The 21910-nt window shown below is 44.9% G+C and overlaps 2 protein-coding genes across 5 annotated transcripts in view; one reads left to right on the top strand and one right to left on the bottom strand.

The window, feature by feature from the left end:
- The window catches only part of NCOA3 (nuclear receptor coactivator 3), a 122795-nt gene extending 120875 nt beyond the window's left edge, over positions 1-1920 (bottom strand). For 3 of the 4 annotated variants that reach the window (XM_030848785.2, XM_030848789.2, XM_060284906.1), the window contains exon 1: positions 1781-1920. The gene's annotated coding sequence lies outside the window, so the exon portion shown is untranslated. The remainder of the gene's footprint in view (positions 1-1780) is intronic. The other variant, XM_060284905.1, reaches the window with a different exon arrangement.
- On the top strand, positions 1207-2153 carry LOC138842352 (class A basic helix-loop-helix protein 9-like). Its single transcript, XM_070043727.1, has 2 exons — positions 1207-1439; positions 1541-2153. Exons 1-2 carry the CDS (start codon positions 1207-1209, stop codon positions 2151-2153), a joined length of 846 nt encoding a protein of 281 aa, XP_069899828.1.
- The last annotated feature ends 19757 nt before the right edge of the window (positions 2154-21910 follow it).

The following is a 21910-nucleotide window of genomic DNA, read 5'->3' as shown; positions in this document are numbered from 1 at the left end:
CTTCACCCTAAAGCCCCACAGATTGTTATTTCCTTAAGGGTGCTAATAGATCAGGCAACATAAGCAGTAAGTTTGGAAGAGCTTTTCTAATAGCCATCGACAATTGTTGAAAACAGTAAAGAGAAAGCAGTATTCCCACCCCATCTTCCCTTTCTTTGGTTCATTCTTTTTCCCTGCTTTTGGTATCCAACAGGGGTGTGTTTCGAATGAAAATTCTTTAATTATTCCAAAAACCAAGAATACTCTAGAAACCAGTAACAGTCGTTGCTTCCTGGGAATGGGAACTGGAGGGTTTAGAGTAGGACAGAGGTTCGTTTTTCTTTTTGTACCCTCCCAGTTGTCCCTAGACCAGTTATATTGGGTATAACCTATCCTAAACTAACAAGCAATAACTGAATTTGTTTTCAAGAACACAAACTTACAGATTTCCATTTCACATTTTGGTTTATGCGTCAATCACAAGACTTACGATTTTTTTTTTCCTCCCATCCTCTAAATAACCTGCTGCAACAAATAAGTGATGCGTTCCTGCAGCCAGGGACCAGTTAGGTGGATCCGAGACCAGGCGTCTGAATCAAGGAGATGAAGCAATCTCACTCAATACTACCAGCACTCTCACTCATCTCATTCAACTCCATTTCAAACCGCTGCAGCAAGACACAGCTGGTACTTGCCTTCCTGTTTCTTTACGGTACGGGCTTAATAACAAAAACAGGTTGGCTTTGAAGCGCTGCTGCTCAAAAAGTGCAAGAAGGAAGTCTTCACATTCGGGAAGGAGAGAGAAAAAAAAAAAGTTCCGACTTCGAGAGAATTTCAGACCTTTCGTATCTTTCCATTTGAGAAGCCCCAACTCCTACTGCTAGTGAGATTTCGAGACGATGCTCTCTGCCTCTCACAGCTGCTCTTTTGGTTAACTTTTCCACCCTGAGTGCCCTCAAACTGCCTAGGAAGCAACTAAGCCCTCCAACTACTCGTGGGTTGTTTTTCTAAAGCATGTTTAAGACAAACTACTTAAACCATCACAAATTGAATCAATGTACGTAAGAAGATTAGAGATGGAGACAAGAAAAAAAGAGTAATAATAAAGACAGCCCAATCTCAAATTTAATTCATTAACTTCCACTTGCCATTTCCCAGCCTTCACACCGGAGGTAGCAAAATGCCTTTTTACTGAGAAAAACTGCTGAGAACCTACCCGTGCCCAAAATGGAAATCCCGCAGATAATTCGTGTTAAAATATTTAAAATGCCCAAGTGCAGGAGGAAACACAGCAACAAAATCCAACCCGATTCTCAATACGACTTGGAGGCTGGGCTGGGGGTGAGCGGGGGGTCTGTGCGGCTCCCCCCCCCGATTCTTCCGAATAACTACGAGACGCCGAGGCAGCGGGAGGAGGGGTCGCGGGGAGCTTTCAAAAGCACCCCGAGGGCTGCGGGAGGGTAAAACTTTAGGGACAGGCGGGAAAAATGGACCCCCGCGGTCCCCCCCAAAACTCCTCGGGGTGACCCCTCCACGCGGGGACCCCCCTCGCACTCCCAAGCCAGCTGCCGCCTAACCTCGACACCCCTCCTCCGGCCGCGGGCCGCCCCCAGGCTGCGAGGAAGCGGCGCGGCCCCGACACGCCGAAACTATCTCCGCGCGCCCCCCGCACGGCGCGTCCCGCAGCGCCTCGGCGGAGCCGGAGCCGCCGGCTCGCCGCAGCCCGGGAGACTCGCCCTCTTCCCTCCGCCTCGCACTCCACCCCCTTGCCCGCCGCCGCTCTTCCTTTATCTCCACTCACCGCCCGCCGCCATTTTCCTCGCAGCTCGGCTTTAAATCGGAAACTCGCCGCTCAGCACTCAGCCAGCAGCCGCTGCAGCCGCCGCCGCCGCCGCCACCACAAACTCAGCAGCCGCAGCCGCCGCCGTTACAGTGGAGGGGCTGAGGCAGTAGCCGCGGGAGCCGAGGCGCGGGGGCCGCCGGGATATGTAGTCTCGCGGCCACGCCCAGCACTACCGGTCCCAGGGGGCCTTGCGCGGCCGGGGCGGTGGGTGGTCCCGCCCGGTCAGGCTTCCGTGGCGCGAGGGCGTGGCCGAGTGGACCCTGGGGCCGTTTTCGCTCACTTACCACCTGGGACCCGCGGCGGGATCCGGGGAACTGGAGTGCAACCCTAGCCTTGTCCTTAATTTTTTCATACTTGTTTTTGTCCAGTAATATCTAACACTTATGGAGCGTTTATTGTGTGCCAAGCACTGATCCTCAAAACAAGCATCCCTTAGGGACCACTGTTAGACTCAGTGTTCAAATGAGCAAACTGAGGCACAAGGTCAGAAGCCACGGGGCTGTTCATTAGATGCTAAAGTCACTGGGTGAAAGGTTGTTGGGCAATAGTATATTCACTATTTATTCAGTCCCAAAGTATAATATCAACCCACGGAGTACACAGCACCTACAAAGGGGAACAGCTGGCTTTGCACTGGGGCGATCTGGCAGACAACACCCTAACCAAGCGATCAAATCACCAGTCACTATCACTTAGCATCACCAATAATGGATCAAACTGAAATTATGCGTCTTCTGATATGATGCAGTGGGGAAAATGTAACGCCCCCTCCGTAGTATTGTTGCCAAAAAACAAAAAAAAGCTAACCTGAACATAACTATGAAAAAAACAATTAGGCATATCCAGAATGGTGAGGCATGCTACAAAATGCCTAGCCTGGACTCGTAAAAATATCCAAGCGTGAAAGGTGAGAACCAAATGCAGGGCTTCCCTGGTGGCGCAGTGGTTAGGAATCCACCTGCCAATGCAAGGGACATGTGTTCTAGCCTTGGCCCTGGGAAGATCCCACATGAGGCGGAGCAGCTAAGCTCGTGCACCACAACTACTGAGCCTGCGCTCTAGAGCTTGCCTGCCACAACTACTGAGCCCGCATGCCACAACTACTGAAGCCCGCACGCCTAGAGCCGTTGCTACACAACAAGAGAAGCCACTGCAGTGAGAAGCCCGCACACCACAACGAAGAGAGAGAAGGCCCACGCACGTCAACAAAGACCCAAGGCAGCCAAAAATAAAAATTAATTAATTCTTTTAAAAATGCAATAGGTGGGCCTTGGCTGAATCCAGGTTTTGTTTGTTTATTATAAAAAGGATTTGGGGGGAAATTTTGATATGGACTGTATACTAGATAATAATATTTAATCAGTATTAAATGTCTTGAGCATGACTAGAATAAAATAAATAACCACTTGCTAGCTCCACCACCGCCATTTCCCACCTGGACTACTGCAGTAGCCTCCTCACTGTTCTCCCTGCTTGCATTCCACTCTTTCCCCTGGAGTCTATTCTCAACATAGCAGCCAGAGGGATCCTGGTAAAAACCAAGTCACTTTATGTCTGTCTTCCAAACTCTTTGCAGTTACCTGAAGAGCCCCATACAACCTGTCTCTGCCCTCCCCTCCCCCTTCTAAGCTCATCACCTGCTTCTCATCCACTCATTACTGTATTCCAGGAACACCGGACTCCTTGGGGTCCCTCCAACATACCTAGCACACTCTGGCCTTAAAGATCTTGCATTTGCTATTTCTTCTGCCTAGCTCACTTTTTTCCAGAAAATCCAAATCACTCACCTCCCCCATGGTCATTGTCCAAATGTCACTGCTTCAGTGAGGCCTTCCCTAATTTCTCTATTTTAAATTCCCACCTACTTCAATCCCAGCTTCCCCTACCCCTCCTCCTTGCTTCATTTCTCTCTGTAGCACTTTCTATCATTGGAAACACCAGGTAATTTTGTTTATGGTGCTAATTATCTCTTTTCCTCACTAGAATGAAAGCTCCGTGAAGGTAGGGCTTTCGTGTCTTCTGTTCTCTGATATATTCTTAACACCCACAACAGAGCTTAGCAATAGTATGGATGCAGTCAATATTTGCTCATCAAACAACAGATACCAAGTACCATGTTATATGTTGAGAACCCAGAGATGAAATACTAAGACCCTGGGTGACCTTTCACCTGCACAACTGCAGCTGTCCCCCAGCTGCTCTCCTTGCTTCTCTCATTAGTCATCCTATAAGCCACTCCCCAACTCAGCAGCCAGAGGGATCTTTCAAAAACCATACATTAAATTAGGCCACTTCCAACCTGAACACGTTCCAATGGTGAAACTGCACAACACAGAGTGGGACTTGAACCTAGCCAGAACCCACTCTTTTTTTTTTTTTTCTGGACTTTTGGTTTGTTGGAAGATTTTTAATTACAGCTTCAATTTCATTACTTGTGATAGGTCTGTTTATATTTTCTATTTCTTCCTGGTTCAGTCTTAGAAGGTTGTGCTTTTCTAGGAATTTGTCCATTTCTTCGTGGTTGTCCATTTTATCGGCATATAGTTGTTTGTAGTAGTCTCATAATCCTTTGTATTTCTTCCGTGTCAGTTGTTACTTCTCCTTTTTCATTTCTAATATTATTGATTTGCATCCTCTCCCTTTTTTTCTTGATGAGTCTGGCTAAGGGTTTATCAATTTTGTTTCTCAAAGAACCAGCTTTTAGTTTTACTGATCTTTGCTATTGTTTCCTTCATTTCTATTTCATTAATTTCTGCTCCAATCTTTATGATTTCTTTCCTTCTACTGACTTTGGGCTTTCTTTGTTCTTTCTCTAGTTGCTCTAGGTGTAGGGTTAGATTGTTTATTTGAGATGTTTCTTGAGAACCCACTGTCTTTTAAGTGAGATCACACACCTGGTCTCAGGACTTAATGAAGCTCAGGTTCTTTATGTCTCATCACAGAAAGAATTTAGTGAAAGACAAAGTGATAGGTAAGAAGTGGATTTATAGAGAGAAACACACTCCACATACAGAGTGTGGGCCATCACATAAGGTGAGAGCCCCAAAATATGGGATGGTTAGTTGTTATGGGCTGGGTAATTTCATAGGCTGATGAGTGGGGGGATTATTCCACCTCTTTTGGAGAAGGGGCAGAGTTTTCAAGGAATTGGGCCACCGCCCACTTTTTGGCCTTTTATGGTTAGCCTAGGAACTGTCATGGCGCTGGTGGTTGTGTCGTTTAACATGCCAATGTATTACAATGAGCATATAATGAGGCTCAAGGTCTACTGGAAGTCAAATTTTCCACCGTCTTGGACTTAGTTGGTTCTAACCAGTTTTTGCCGTGTCCTCAATGGCTATGTCATTCTTTTAGAGGTTGTGCCCTGCCCCCTTCCCTCCTGTTTCAATGGCATCCCATGGCATTTGGGATAAAACGCAGACCCTAACTGATTTGGTCTCTGCTTCCCTCTCTGATCTCATGTAATCTATGTCTTCTTTTTTTTTTTTTTTTTGATTTTGCTTTTGTTTTGCATTTTTTTAACATCCTTATTGGAGTATAATTGCTGTATAATGGTGTGTTAGTTTCTGTTTTATAACAAAGTGAATCAGCTATACATATACATATATCCCCATATCTCTTCCCTCTTGCATCTCCCTCCCTATCCCACCCCTCTAGGTGGTCACAAAGCACTGAGCTGATCTCTCTGTGCTATGAGGCTGCTTCCCACTAGCTATAATCTATCTCTTCATATTTCTTACCCCATGCCAGACACTAACATTCTTGATGTTTCCTGAACATACCAAGTATGCCTCAGGGCCTTTCACTTGCTGTTCCCTTTGCCGTCTGGAATTTTCTTTCTTCCTGTCTTGCTCCCCATTGTCACTCAGATCTCTGCTAAAATGTCTCCTCCTCAGGTAGAGCTTCTAAAGCAACACACACACACACACACACACACACACACACACACACACACACACCCCAGAGTCACATAACCTTGCCTTAATTTCTTCATTATGATTAACACTATCTGAATTTTTTTTAAGGAAATCTTTTTTTTTAAATACATTTATTTATTTATTTATTTACTTTTGGCTGCGTTGGGTCTTCGTTGCTGCACGCGGGCTTTCTCTAGTTGCCGTGAGCAGGGGCTACTCTTCGTTGCGGTCCGCAGGCTTCTCATTGCGGTGGCTTCTCTTGTGCATCACGGGCTCTAGGCGCGCAGGCTCAGTAGTTGTGGTGCATGGGCTTAGTTGCTCTGTGGCATATGGGATCTTCCTGGACCAGGGCTTGAACCCGTGTCCCCTGCATTGGCAGGCACTCTTAACCACTGTGCCACTAGGGAAGTCCCAACAGTATTTCAATTTTTTTTTAATTATCCATCTCCCTCTCTAGACTGTAAGCTCCAAGAGGGTAGGAAATTTGTCTGTTTAGTTCACTGCAATGACTCCCTTACTTAGATTAGCATCTGACCTATAGCAGGCAATTAGTAAGTGTTTGTGGGGGAAAAAAGAACGAAAGAAGAAAGGAGGGAGGAGGAAAACAATGGGAAAAAAGAAAGGAAATCAACCATTTATTCTATCAATACTAATTAATATATATGTTCACAGAAAGTATAAATGACATTAACAATAAAAAAAATAAGCACAAGTTGTTTGAGAACCCAAAGACGGACCTCTAACTCAAGGAGTGTTGGAGAAGGCTTCCAGGAGGAAGTGACTTCAGTGCTGACTTTGGCAAGGTTTGGATGGAACCTGTACGTGATCCCACACTGACACCTGGGAAACACTACTATAGACTTAAAATCTAAGGCGAATGAGTGACACGCTCTAGTAAAAAGTCTGTGAAGATGGCTGCCATCATTCCTTCCTCCTTGTTTGCACAAGCCACTCCTCCATCAAGAGGTAAGTCTTATTTCCTCTTCCTTGAGTGGGATTTGCCCCATGACTGACCACTGGAAATGGTGGATGTAACATGGTAGGACTTTCAAGCCCGTGCCTTAAGATGATTGGCAGCTTTCATTTCCTTCCTCTTGGAACCCAGCCGCCATGCTGTGGGAAGCCAAGCCACATGTAGAGGCCACACGGAGGAAAACTAAGGCACTCCAGCCCACAGCCCCAGCTAAGGTCCCAGGCAAAAGCCAGTAGGAGCTGCTAGCCACGTGAGTCGGCCTTCTTGCACATTCCAATCCCTACAGCCCCTATCAGTAAGATCTGGAAAAGAAAAACCACCCACTGAGCCCAATCGACCTACAATATCATGAGAGGTAGAACAACCATGAAATGGTTGTTCTTTAAGCCACTGAAGTTTGCCGTGGTTTATCACACAACATCGATAAGTCAAACAGTCTACACGTGTGGACTTCTGTTGAATTGTCTTTGAGAACTTTCAATAAGCAGGAAGAGTAGTCTCAGATTTTGAAATTACCCCCAATAAAATTGTTTGGCCTAGGAGACACAGAAGCATAAACTCAGTGCAAATGGGCTTAGAAGCTCATGTCGCTAAAGCCCTCCAAAAATTAAGAGATTCTCCCTACCACATTTCTGACCGCACAAAACCTCTGCTTCCATGTTCCCAGGAGGGGTGCTCACTTCCTCGAGGGCAGCAACGCCAGTCAGGTCTCCTGGGTTGCCAGCAACAACGATAGACTCTGGAATGTAGTAAAACGACACAGAGGAACTCACAGAATCAAAGGGACAACCGAAGGCCCAGGGCCAGAAATGTCAAAAACTAGGGGAAACGAAGATCCTGAACATCTTATCTGGGACCAGCAAGTAAATCTAGAGATCAATCATTTTATCCCATCTTCTCGTCACCTTGTTCTGAGATTCAAATTCAAAAGATGAATTTGTTCAATTGGCCTAGCTTGGGTCACATGTCGTATATGCAAGTAACACATTACCAGACTGATAATAATGCTAAGTAGCCTGCCTACAACTTACTCTCAAATGATTCACATGGGAAAAAAAAAAAATACACACACATACACAAACATGCACGCATGCACACACAGAGTGCATGTAAGCAAACGCAACACAATTTTATCAATTAGTATATCTAGTTTCAGGGGTACCTAGGTGTTTATTCATTATTCTTGCAAGTTTTCTGTAGACTTGAAATTTTCCAAAATAAAAATTAAAAGTTTGGGCAGAGGGGGAGGGGGTACTTATAGCAGCAAAAAGACTGTACTAGCCAGCACTCATAGAAACCCTATACTTACCAGGCACTATTCCAAGTCCTTTACATATATTAGTTCATTTAACCTTCACAGTAACCCTAACAATGGGCTTTTATTATCTCCATTTTACAGATGAGTAAAGGGGGGAATTGAACAAGGAATTAATTTGCCCAAGAGTATGAGCACTCATTGCTAGAGTGAGGATATAAACCAGAGCTCACAAGCTCATGTTCTTAACTATTATGCTTTACTGCCTCTCCAGAGACACAAAAACAATAAAGACATTTAATTGTCATACAAACTTGTCTAAAGGTAGAGTTTCAGAGTGTGTTCATCAAGGAACAGGATATTACAACTCTTCTGCTCCACCATCTTCAGAATATTTGCTTTCTGCCCTTAGTTCACAGCCTCATGGACACAAGATGGCTGCCACAGCTGAAACATCACATCAACTCACCATCAAGTCCAAATGCAGGAAGCAGAAGAGTGAATAGATGTCAAGAGAGACGTTATATCTCTCAATTTATTTTCCTATATAAAACTCTTACCCAAAATTACTCCCTTCCCTCTCAGTGTCCCCCACCCCCCAAACAAACATCCCCTTCCACCTCATTACAGTGGAGGTATAGGCCACAGGGTCACCCTCGCTGCAAGGGAATCTGGGAACCTAAGCATTTACTACTTCAGTGACAGGCTTTAAATAATTGGATGAGTGAATGCTTCTCAGTTGTCTGGTCCAGCCAGCAGAGGCTCTGCTTCTGTCCCTGCCTTTCTCACAGTCCCCTATATTCTTCCCTCTTTCATTTTATGACCATATAGCCTAGTGGATAAGAGTGTGGGCTTTAGCAGTCACTGCCTGAATTGCTTAGCTGGTTCTGCTACTTATAAACCTGTATGCTGATGACCAGTTACTTGGACTTTCTGTGCCTCCACTTCCTAAAATGGGAACCACAATGATAAGAATAATACCTATTTCATAGGACTATTATGAGGATTTAAATAAAACAATACGGTAAAAGCCCAAAGAACAGTGTCAAACACAAAGTACACCCCCAATAAAATTTTTTTTAATGTATTTTATTATTATTATGGAGTTTTTTGGCTGCGTTGGGTCTTTGTTGCGGCGTGCGGGCTTTCTCTAGTTGCGGCGAGTGGGGGCTACTCTTCGTTGCAGTGCGCGGGCTTCTCATTGCGGTGGCTTCTCTTGTTGCGGAGCACGGGCTCTAGGTATGCGGGCTTCAGTAGTTGTGGCTCACGGGCTCTAGAGCGCAGGCTCAGTAGTTGTGGCGCATGGGCCCAGCTGCTCCGCGGCATGTGGGATCTTCCCAGACCAGGGATCAAACCCATGTCCCCTGCACTGACAGGCGGATTCTTAACCACTGCACCACCAGGGAAGTCCCTCAATAAACGTTAATAATGATTATGGATGGCAGTTCCAAAGTTGGGGCTTGCAGGGATTAATATCCAAAGGTTGGGAACAATTTCCTCCTTTTCTCCCCATTTTGCCTCATTATAGTGATTGCAGTCTGAAATTTCCCTGCAAGTGAAAATAGATTGCTCGGGTGGATACCTAAACACTGTACATGCCTAAAACTGTTTCAAAATACTTAATCTGAAAATGAACTGGCACTGGCCCAGGCCCCATGCCCAGACTGTACTCTGAACCACTCCTCTCTCCAGGTAGGACACACAGCTGAAGGTACAGAGAGACAGAAGAGATTTAGAGGCAATGAATGCTTTAGTGTGTTGTTTTGCTTAAAAGGGGGGAAACACCTCTGTGAAGAATCACATTTAAGGCACATTTCTGGTAGTATAGAGCTGTCCAAGCCTTTCAATCCAGAGTAAACTTATTTATGCCTCTTGCTTTAAACCAAGATCAGGGGATGGCAACCTGTGATTTTTGTGCCAGAGGTGGCACAGGAGCCCGTTGAAATTGGCACCAGAGCTGGCTGCAACAGACCTTCCCCTCCCTACAACCTGCAAATGACTTTCCACAGCTAGAAGAATTTTAAGCCCAGCTAACTCTTGGCTTTTTTTCTTTCTGAGATTTCTTTTTTTTTTTTTTTTAATATATTTTCTTGGCCATGCCGCACAGCATGTGGGATCTTAGTTCCCCAACCAGGGATGGAACCTGTGCATTTTGCATTGGAAGCACAGAATCTGAACCACTGGACCGCCAGGGAAGTCCCATCTTTCTGAGATTTACTTCTTTTTTTTTTTTTTTTTTAATATTTATTTACTTTGGCTGCACCGGGTCTTAGTTGCCACATGTGGGATCTTCATTGCCCCATGCAGGATCTTCGTTGCAGCATGTGGGATCTTTAGTTGCAGCATGCAGGAACTACTTCCCTGACCAGGGATCAAACTCGGGCGCCCTGCATTGGGAGAGCGGAGTCTTGGCCACTGGACCACCAGGGAAGTCCCTGAGATTTACTTCTTAAATGCATTTGTTTTAGGAAGAAATAATTTGCTACCCTATGCTTAAAAAACATTTTTTAAGTGTTGGCAAGGATGAAAGGATGAGGAGAAACTGGAACGTGTAGACGCTGCTGGTGGGTCTATAAAATGGTGCAGCCGTTTTGGAAAACAGTTTGGCAGTTCTTCAAGATGTGAAATGCAGGGTTGGCACGTGACCCAGGAATTCCACTCCTAGGTATATACCCAAGAGGATTTCAAACATATGTCCACACAAAAACTTGTACAGAAATCTTCATAGCAACAGTATTCGTGATGGCCAAAAATGGAAACAGCCCAAGTGACCATCAACTGATGAATGGTTCAGCCAAAGTGGTCTCTCCATACAGTGGAATATTATTAGGTCATAAAAAGGAAGAAAGGGACTTCCCTGGTGGTCCAGTGGTAAAGAATCCGCCTTCCAGTGCAGGCAACGCAGGTTCGATCCCTGATCAGGGAACTAAGATCCCACATCCCGTGGGGCAACTAAGCCGGCGCGCCACAACTACTGAGCTTGCGCGCCTCAACTAGAGCCCACGTGCCGCCAAGAACAGAGCCCACGCACCCTGGAGCCTGCACGCCGCAACGAAAGATCCCGCATGCCTCAACGAAGATCCCGAGTGCCGGAACTAAGACCCAACGCAGCCAAAAATAAATAAATAATTAATTTTTTAAAAAAATAAAGGAACAAAGTACTGATAACATGGGTGAACCTTGAAAACATCATGCTAAGTGAAAGAAGCCAGCCTCATGCTATATGATTCCATTTAGATGAAATGTTCAAAATAGGCAACTCTACAGAACAGAAAGTAGATTATTGGTTGCTAGGGATCAGAGGATGGGGGGCTGGTGGTCAGTTGCTGGGGGCAGGGTGCTGGGTTTCTTTTTAGGCTGATGAAAATATTCTGAAATTAGAAAGTGGTGATGGTTGTGTGACTCTGTGGATATGCTAAAAACACTGACGTGTACACTTTAAAAGGGTGGATTTTATGGTATGTGAATCCTATCTCAATAAAACTGTTTTTTTTAAGTACCTATTGTGGTTAATGCAATTGTGAAATTTTCCTATCTTGTTTCCTATCTTGTTCAGAGACACGAAAAAGAAGAAATTTTAAATAATGGTAAAAACTCAAAAGGTATAAAAAGGTAAACAGTGGAAAGTAAGTCTCTCCCACCTGTGTTCCAGGGACACCACTGTCACCATTTCTTACTTGTCCTTCTAGAGACAGTCTTTGCATACACACAACCTTATTATGTGTGTTGCTTCTTGTACATACAAGAGCCTACTGTCCACCATGTTTCAACACTTGTTGTATCACTTAATAACGTATCATGGAAATTGCCCCACAAGGACCTTTATGGTAAGGTTCATAGAGAGCTGTCTGGCTTTTTTTTTTTTAACAACTGTTATAAGTACGTGGATGTTACTAGTAGACATTCAGGTTGTTTCCTTTCTTTTACTCTTACAGTGAATTTCCTTGTACCTCTCACTTTAAAACAATGTTTTAATAGGTATTAGTAATCACAAAATACAAAGAAGGAAGCAAAGATCTCACTAATAAACTCTTTCTACATGACCTCAATCAATGATGTCAAGCTTAGGAGCTTCTCAGAACCAGCAGAGGAATGGGACCAGAGCGGGGCGAGGGGAGGAGACAAGGAAGTACGTTCTTTAGCATAATGGCAGTTGGTTTTCGCTGTTGTTGTTGTTTTGCTGTTGTTAGTTTGTTTTTGGCCACACAGCATGTGGGATCCTAGTTCCTCGACCAGGGATGGAACCCGGCCCCCCTGCAGTGGAACTGCAGAGTCCTAACCACTGGACAACCAGGGAATTCCCAATGGCTGTGTTTTGGATCAAGGCGGTTCAGCATCTCAAAATGAAAGAATCACCGAGGCTGGAGCTTTGGGGCTCACCAGTGAAAGGACGTCCTTGAAGATGGCCAAATCAGTTTCTCCAAAAGGCAATACTGGAGTTGGCTTCGTGAGAACACATCATGTTTTCCAGATGGTGGGTCAAAACCCATTCTTGGGTTTGGAAATCAATGTCATGGGATTGGCCCATTATTTTTCTTTGTTTTAATAAATTTATTTATTTATTTTTGGCTGCATCGGGTCTTCATTGCTGCGCGCGGGCTTTCTCTAGCTGTGGCAAGCAGGGGCTACTCTATGTTGCGGAGCACAGGCTTTAGGTGCCCGGGCTTCAGTAGTTGTGGCACGCAGGGTCAGTAGTTGTGGCACACAGGGTCAGTAGTTGTGGCGCATGGGCTTAGTTGCTCTGCAGCATGTGGGATCTTCCCAGACCAGGGCTTGAACCCGTGTCCCCTGCATTGGCAGGAGGATTCTTAACCACTGCGCCACCAGGGAAGCCTGAGTTTCTTTTTTTTAATGAAGTTGAGTTTTAAAGTGATGACAGTAAGCTCATTTAAAAGGATTAACCCCTCTTCTAATTATTCAGTAATTACAGAGTAGGAACATCAGAGAAATGGAAATGTTGGGGCATAAAAACAATATCTATGCCAGGGGTGAAGGGATAAGCCAGTTTAAGATTCTAGCTTTAAAAAAATAACCCTCTGCCTATTATTAATCAACTGGATTGCAGAGTCTATTAAAGGTAAATGGCCATACGTACCAATCATGATACCTGCCCCACCCACAGACACTTCTAAAGGAAGGGCAGAAGTCACTGTCCTTGGTATTACGTGACTGGACACTTCTGCTCACACCACGGCTGACGGGATCATATATGGGCCTCAGCCCCAAAGGCAGCCAATGCATGGGCTGGTGAGTGATTTCTGATGTAGCTGGGTACAAAAATCTTTGGCCAAACAGCAAACAGGTTGACTTGTCAGATTTCCATTGAAGATGACTTTAAATCAGAAACTATAAAGTGAATCAGCTAGTTAAAAAAGGACTCAAAGAAACGATATGAAAAAAGGAAAAGTGAAGGCAGTTCTTTCCCAGCAATATAGCAGATTTAGATAACCTGAAACACCCTACCCCCTACCCCCGACTACAAACACATCTGAAAATTCTGGGTAAAAGATAACAAATATTCTTTCAAATGAATAACTGAGTTCACAAGAAAGTAAGGGAAACCCCCAGAGGCCAAAAAAAAAAAAAAAAAAAATAGAACCAAACCAGTTAAGTGCGAACTGATACTATGACGGCCAGGAGACAGAGATGTCTCAGAGAGCAAGGGTCTCGGGTTGAAATGAAAATTCGAGGACAGGAAATGAGGCGTTGGGCTCATACAATACTAAATTACAACCCACAGAAACAATCCTTGGAATCAGCACACCAAGAAAAGGTGGTATTAGACCCCGGGAACTTCAGCAGACAGGATGCTAGGATCAAAACCATGGAAGAGATAGAATATCATTATTAAAGACAGAAGAGGGGAGGGAGAAATTGGGAGATTGGGGTTTTTTGTTTGTTTCTTTTTGGCTATGCCAGGTCTTACTTGCGGCAGGCAGGATCTTTAGTTGCAGCGTGTGGGATCTAGTTTCCCGACCAGGGATCGAACCCCGTACCCCTGCATTGGGAACTCAGAGTCTCACCCACTGGACCACCAAGGAAGTCCCTGGAGATTGGGATTGACATATACACACTACCATATATAAAACAGATAACTAATAAGAACGTACTGTATAGCACAGGGAACTCTACTCAATACTCTGTAATGACCGACATGGGAAAAGAATCTAAAAAAGAGTGGATATATGTGTATGTATAACTGATTCACTTTGCTGTACAGCAGAAACACAACATTGTAAATGAACTATACTCCAAAAAAATTTTTTTTAATTAAAAAAATTTAAATAAAGACACAGAAGTCACCAAAATACGTGAAAAGAAATATATATATATACACACAACACATATGCACATATATACACATATATACATATAAATATATATATAAACATCAAGCCAGTTTGACCAGGAACCAAGCAGAGTAGAGGGTAAGGGAAGCCAGTAGAGGGTAAGGGAAACTAGTAGGTGGCAGGAAGGGAAGGAAGACAACCCCTAGACACACCAAAATAGAGAAAGAAATGGAGTTTGGTTAAGGGCAGGGCTCTAACTTTGCTAGTGGTAAGCGGTGCCCTGCGACCATGTCGTCAATGCCGGCAGAGCTCTCTGTAGGACCTAAGTGTCTGTGAGGCCTTCTTCATTCATCCATCTTTTTGTCAAGTGCTTATCGAGTGCTGTATTTACTTCCTACTGCTGCTCTCACAATTTGCCACAAATGTAGTGGCTTAACACAAATATATTATCTTACATTTCTGGATGTCACAAGTTTGGAATGGGACTTATGGGGTTAAAATCGAAGGGTGCCGTCCTTCTGGAGGCTGTAGGGAAGATGCAGTTTCCTTGCCTTTCCAGCTTCCAGAAGCTGCCCACATTCTTTGCCCCATGGCCTCCTTCTGTCTTCAAAGCCAGCACTCACATCACTCCCACCTCTGCTTCTGTTGTCATATCTCTGATTCTGACCCTCCAGCTTCCTCTTACAATGACCCTTGTGGTTACATTGGACCCACTTGGATAAGTCCAGATAATCCCTCCATGTCAGAATCCTTGACTTCATTACATCTGCCAAGTCCCTTCAACCATGTAAGGTGACATACAGCCACTTATTCCAGGACAGAAGATGGAAGGGTGAACAAGACAGGCCTGTTTCCAGGGAGCTCAGGTTCTGGGGGTGGAGAGACCGGGCAGAGGGATGAATAATCCCTAAGTAAACACATAAATAATATAAGAAAGTGATCAATGCCATGAAATAAATAATACAGGTGATCGAACAGAGAGACTAGAGACTGGTGAGGCTACTTTAGGAAGTCAGGTCAGACTCCAGAAAGGAGGTGACATTTGAGGTGACCCACAAATGATGACAAGACAGCAGCCCTCAAAAGGGAATTGCCGACAGAGGGAGCAAAGGCAGGCATTTCCTTGGGGCGTCCCAGGAGCAGCAGGAAGGCCGTATGGCTGAACAGAAGGTGACATGCTCCTGATTCGGTTTCTCCTGCGAGGCCTCTTTATTTGACTGTTGCTGGCTTTCTATAAGGATGAAGCCACAAGTAAGATTCCTACAAATATCCTTACCACAAACCCACCCTTTCCCAAAGTCCATTGAGTGAGCTTTCATACCTTGCAACCAAAAGCTCCGAAGTAACGTAAGACACAAAATATTATGAGGTACAACTTAAAGAGTGCAGCTGCTTTGGAAAACAACCTAGCCCCTAAAAAGGTTAAACTCAGAGTTACCACGTGACTCCACAATCCACTTCTAGATATCTACCCAAGAGAACTGAAAACATGTGTCCACACAAGATCTTGGCCATGAATGTTCATAGCGGCACTCTTTGTAGGAGCACAAAAGTAGAAACAACCCAAATGTCCAACAACCAATGAATGTATCAATAAAATGTGGTATATCCATCAATGGAATATTATTCAGTCATAAAAAGGAATAAAGTACTTGGGCTTCCCTGGTGGCGCAGTGGTTAAGAACCTGCCTGCCAATGATGCAGGGGACACAGGTTCGAGCCCTGGCCGCGAAGATCCCACATGCCACAGAGCAACTAAGCCTGTGCGCCACAACTACTGAGCCTGCACTCTACAGCCCACAAGTCACAACTACTGAGCCTGTGTGCCACAACTATGGAAGCCCGCGCACCTAGAGCTTGTGCTCCGCAACTAGAGAAGCCACCGCAACGAGAAGCCTGTGCACCACAACGAAGAGTAGCCCCTGCTCACCGCAACTAGAGAAAGCCCACACACAGCAACAAAGACCTAACGCAACCAAAAATAAAAAATAATAAATACAATAATTTTTAAAAAATCATTTAAAAAAAGGAATAAAGTACTGATACATGGTGAGCCTTGAAACATTATGCTAAGTGAAAGAAGCCAGTCACAAAAGGCCACATGTCGTGATTCCATTTATGAAACGTCCTGATAAGCAAAACCATAGAGACAGAAAGTAGGTTAGTGGTTACCAAAGGATAGGGGAGGGAGAGATGGAAAGTGACTGCTAGTGGGTACAGGGTTCCTTTTTGGGGCGATGAAAGTGTAGTAATATTGTGATGACAATTGCACAGCTCTGTGAATACACTAAAAACCATTTTAATTTTGTAAATATATTTTTTATTTGAATTTTACACTTTCAATGGATGAATTGAATGGTATGTGAACTATATCTCAATAAAAGCTGTTATGTAAAATATGATATACAGTCCCTGCCCTCAAAGAACTGAAAGTTCAGTTAAGGACAAAAAAGATCAGATGTCAGTTGCCCCGGAAGTACATGGAGTCGATGATGACTGTAGAAGAGAAATGTTAGTAATCGCAGACACATTTCTTGAGTGACACTAGGTGCCAGTCCCTGCCCCAGACACATGTGGCTGCAGCCCCGATTTTTTTTTTTTTTAATATTTATTTATTTATTTGGCTGCACCGGGTCTTCGTTGCCGCCTGCAGGATCTTTAGTTGTGACACTCGGGATCTCGTTCCCTGACCATAGATCGAACCCGGGCCCCCTGCATTGGGAGCGTGGAGTCTTAACCACTGGACCACCAGGAAGTCCCTGCAGCCCCTATTACCAAAGCTCACAATCCAAACCACTTGATAAATTCCCAGTGAGTGTCCTGGAGAAATTCCATTCCCCATCCTGGCCTCATTGTCTCCAAGTTTGAAATGAGCTGCTTGAATTAGACATTTCCCCATGGGCAGGTGAGATGATTCTTGTAAAATACCCAGGCATCCCTAAATAGCGCTGTGAGAAAATCCCCCATTTTTCAATCACCTTCCAATTCTTCCACCTTTAGTAAGAAATCTCAGTGTAATTTCCTTTTTTTTTTTTACAAAGGACACGCCATCTGAAATGCTAAAGTTTCCAGCAGGCAGCAGTAGCTACCTAAAATGTAATCACATGTTTCACTGCTTTTATTTTTACTCTACTTTTTGTTTTGATGCAAGTTTTCTGCTTACACACTGATAGAACATTTCCTTTTGAAATAAAATGTATATAACTAAAACTAAGTGAACTGATTTCAAGAAAAATACTAACAAAAAGATTATTGGTAGGGAATTCCCTGGCGGCCCAGTGGTTAGGATCTTGTGCTTTCACTGTTGGGGCCTGGGTTCGATCCCTGGTGGGGGAACTAAGATCCTGCAAGCCGAGCGGCTTGGCCAAAAAAATAAAAAAGAAGAAAATAAAAATATTATTGGTGATCCAAGGATATGGCAAAAATCCTAAAGACAGCATAAGAAAGACTGAAGCCAACTTTAATTCACTCTGCCCATTTTGCAGGCAGGAAACCTAAGGCCTGATGCAGCGAACACAATTCCGGCATTATTTTGCTGACTCTGACATGTTCAAGCAGCCACAACCACTTGGCACGGGAGTTGCCAGAGGGAGTTTGGGCATTCAAAGTGCATTACACAGTAATGAACCCCAGCAGACTCCGTCCCAACAGGTCTGGAGCTCAGGTATGCAGGTTCTGAATGCCCAGGTGATTTCATACACATTCCTCCCCACCTTGCCTCCATTTTACAAGATCCATTCATTCAACAAACATTTGTGAAGTTACTACCACCCACCAGGCACTCTGCTAACCCCTGGGAAGAGAATGGTGACCCCCAGGGAGCACATTCCCCGCTCTCAGGGGGTTTGTAATCTAGTGATGGGGGGAGGGGTGAGAAATAAAAGTTGAATACAGAAGCAAGTTAGTTACAGACTATGATCAGTGCTATATAAAAGAAATACATGGGGACTTCCCTGGCAGTCCAGTGGTTCAAACTCCATGCTTCCACTGCAGGGGACACGAGTTCAATCCCTGGTGGGGGAATCCTGTATGGCACATGTTAAGGCCAAAAAAAAAGAAAAGAAAAGAAAAGAAATACATGGATTATTATGATAGGCTAGAGAGCAATCAGAGAACTACTTCTTTAGTACATTTTTTATTGTATTTATTTTAATAGATAATATATTAATGAGGTTCCCTCCCTAGAGGCAACCAGGGTTACCCATTTCTTCAAGAGAATGGTTTGGTGTGCACAGGGCCTGGAGGACTCCAGCGCAGGAGAAGTAAGTGATAACTCCAGGCAGGGAGGCAGGGGCTGGGACATGCAGGTTCTGGCTGGTTGTAAAAGAAGTCTGCAATTTATTCTAATAGCAATAGCCACTGATGTGTTTTCAGCAGAGTGACACGATCTGACTTGCATGTTTTAAAGATCACTCAGCCGCGGAGCGGCTGGGCCCGTGAGCCATGGCCGCTGAGCCTGCGCGTCCGGAGCCTGTGCTCCGCAACGACGGGAGAGGCCACAACAGTGAGAGGCCCGCGTACTGCAAAAAAAAAAAAAGATCACTTGGGCGACTGGGGGTTGGGGGCAGGAGTGGGAGAGGACACCAGCGAGAAAGTGGCTGCAGCATTCCGGTGAGAGGGGATGTGAGCCTGGACTCGGATGGCGTAGGAGGAAGGGACGGATTTGGGGTATCTATGCACGCTAGAACAGAGAAAACTTCAAGACGGATTATTAGATGTGGGAAGAAGGGAAAGTAGAGGTTTTGAGCCCCTGGGAAGAGGGCATTGTCAGGTTTTGAGGGTGTTATAATGTCTGTAATTTACTTTAAAATACTTCAATCGAAGCAGCTGGATATTACGTAAACGCCAGCTTAAGCCAGTAAGCCTTTATTTATTTATTTATTTATTTTTGGCCATGCTGCGTGGCTTGCGGGATCTTAGTTCCCCGCCCAGGGATCGAATCGGGGGCCACGGCAGTGAAAGCATCGAGTCCTAACCACTGGACCGCCAGGGAAGTCCCAGGCCAATGATTCTTTTTTTTTTTTTTAATTTATTTATTTTATTTTTCATTTTTGGCTGCACTGGGCCTTTGTTGCTGCATGCGGGCTTTTCTCTAGTTGTGGCAGCAGGAGCTACTTATTCATTGCAATGCACGGGCTTCTCATTGTGGAGCATGAGTTCTAGGCGCGTGGCCTTCAATATTTGTGGCATGCAGCCTCAGTAGTTGTGGCACGCGGGCTCTAGAGGGCAGGCTCTAGAGCGCAGGCTCAGTAGCTCTGTGGCATGTGGGATCTTCCCAGACCAGGGCTCGAACCCATGTCCCCTGCATTGGCAGGCAGATTCTTAACCACTGCGCCACCAAGGAAGCCCCAGTGATTCTTAAAGTATGGCTTGTGGACCAGCAGCATCTGCATCGCCTAGAATATGTTAGAAATGCACATCCTCCACCCCTCCCCAGAGCTACTGAATCAGAAATTCTGGATGTAGCACCCAGCAATTAGTGATTGAACAAGCCCTCCAGGTGGTTCTGATGCATTTTCAAGTTTTAGAACCTTTGGTTTAAGTCACGATTCTGGGGATGGTTGCTAACTGGCTCTCAAGAATGCACAACACAGGAATGACTGACTAGCATCCTCATAGAAATGGTCATTCTATCAAACTAGGAGAGAAGTGACTCTCAGAGTGGACACAGGTAAGAGACAAAGGGAGTGCTCTTAGCAAAGGAACCTTATCAGTGAAAGCGAAACAATGCTGGACGTGCCTGGAACAGCTCTTATAGGTGTGGTTCCCTGAGCCCTGGGAAAAAAACAGGCCTTATCTTGAAAAGAGGAAGAATTGGATGCAAAGAAGTTTGCAGCAAACAATAGCAGTCCAAGCCCTGTTGTGCAAAAGTAATGAGGAAAAAAAGTTTTTCTTGCTGTTGCTGTTGCTGTTTTTTAAAGCAGAGTTCTGACCAAAACCAAAAAAAGTATACGATGGAGGGAGGTAAAAAGGTCCATTTCTGGGCTTCCCTGGTGTCGCAGTGGTTAAGAATCCCGCCAGTGCAGGGGACACGGGTTCGAGCCCTGGTCCGGGAAGATCCCACATGCTGTGGACCAACTAAGCCCGTGCGCCGCAACTACTGAGCCTGTGCTCTAGAGCCCGTGAGCCACAACTACTGAGCCTGTGTGCTGCAACTACTGAAGCCCGCATGCCTAGAGCCCGGCTCCACAACAAGAGAAGCCACCGCAATGAGGAGCCCGCGCACCACAACCAAGAATAGCCCCCCCCTCGCTGCAACTAGAGAAAGCCTGCGCGCAGCAATGAAGACCCAACACAGCCAAAAATAAAAATAAAGTAAATAAATAAATAAGTCCATTTCTCAGAGAAGACAGACCAACTACATAGGTGCAGAGGGACACGGAGACCAGAATTAGAGTCTGGGTTCACCAACAAAGGAGCAGATATGATCTTGACCAAGGTACTTCTCCTTTCAGTGATTTCAATATTTTCCCCTCTAAAGGGGCTGGGCTGCCAGCTCTTATAAATTTAAAAAATCATTCCCAAGAAGGACACACACACCATCACCTTTGTAGTATTTTGCCAAATATCTAACCTGAATCTAAACCTGGAAAAACAATCAGACAAATCCAAATTAAGGGACATCCTGTAGAACTGGCCTAGACTCTGAAAAAATAATAATAACTATCTTGAAAGGCAAAGGAAGGCTAGGGAGCTGGACTACATCTAGATTAAAAGAGACACAAAGGAGATATGACAATTAAATGCAATATTTGATCCTTGACTCATTTCTTTTTGTTTGTTTTTTTTAAAGCAGCTATAAAGAATTTTATTGGGACAGCTGGGGAAATTTGAGCATGAGAGGGTGTAGCAGCAAATAGTTTTATGTTCATGATGGATTTCCTGAACACGATGATGACTATTCCATGAGGTAGGGTAGGGCCCTCTTCCTCAGGAGATAGAGGCTGGGTTACTTATAGGTGAAGAGCCTCTCTGTGTGCGTGGAGTTCTCACAATGTCCATGAAAAAAGAACAAACCAAAAGCGTCTGAAAGAATAGAAGTGTTGCTTCTTTTAATCTTTGTCTTTTCTTTTTTTTTCTTTTTCATTTTTTGGCCACACGGCATGTGGGATCTTAGCTGCCCCATCAGGAATCAAACGTGCACCCCCTGAATTGGAAGCATGAAGTCTTAACCACTGGACCACCAGGGAAGTCCCTAATCTTTGTCTTTTGAAATTCCCCCCTCTGGGGACTTCCCTGGTGGCGCAGTGGTTAAGAATATGTCTGCCAACGCAGGGGACACAGGTCTGAGCCCTGGTCCGGGAAGATCCCACATGCCACGGAGCAACTAAGCCCGTGCACCACAACTACTGAGCCTGCGCTCTACAGCCTGCGAGCCACAACTACTGAGGCTGTGTGCCACAACTACTGAGCCCGCACGCCTAGAGCCCGTGCTCCACAACAAGAGAAGCCACCGCAATGAGAAGCCCGCGCACCGGAACGAAGAGAAGCCCCCTGCTCGCCACAACTAGAGAAAGCCCACACACAGCAATGAAGACCCAATGCAGCCAAAAATAAATGAATTAATTAAAAAAAAAAGGAAATCCCCCCTCTGCACTCTAAATCTGGGCTGGGACTAGGGTGAACAACTCAACCCTGTCTGCCAGGGGCCTT

The sequence above is a fragment of the Globicephala melas genome, chromosome 15, assembly GCF_963455315.2.
Source record: "Globicephala melas chromosome 15, mGloMel1.2, whole genome shotgun sequence".
NCBI classification, from domain to species: Eukaryota; Metazoa; Chordata; class Mammalia; order Artiodactyla; family Delphinidae; genus Globicephala; species Globicephala melas.
The sequence above is the reverse complement of the archived record's forward strand: the minus strand, read 5'-3'. Positions and strand labels throughout refer to the sequence as shown.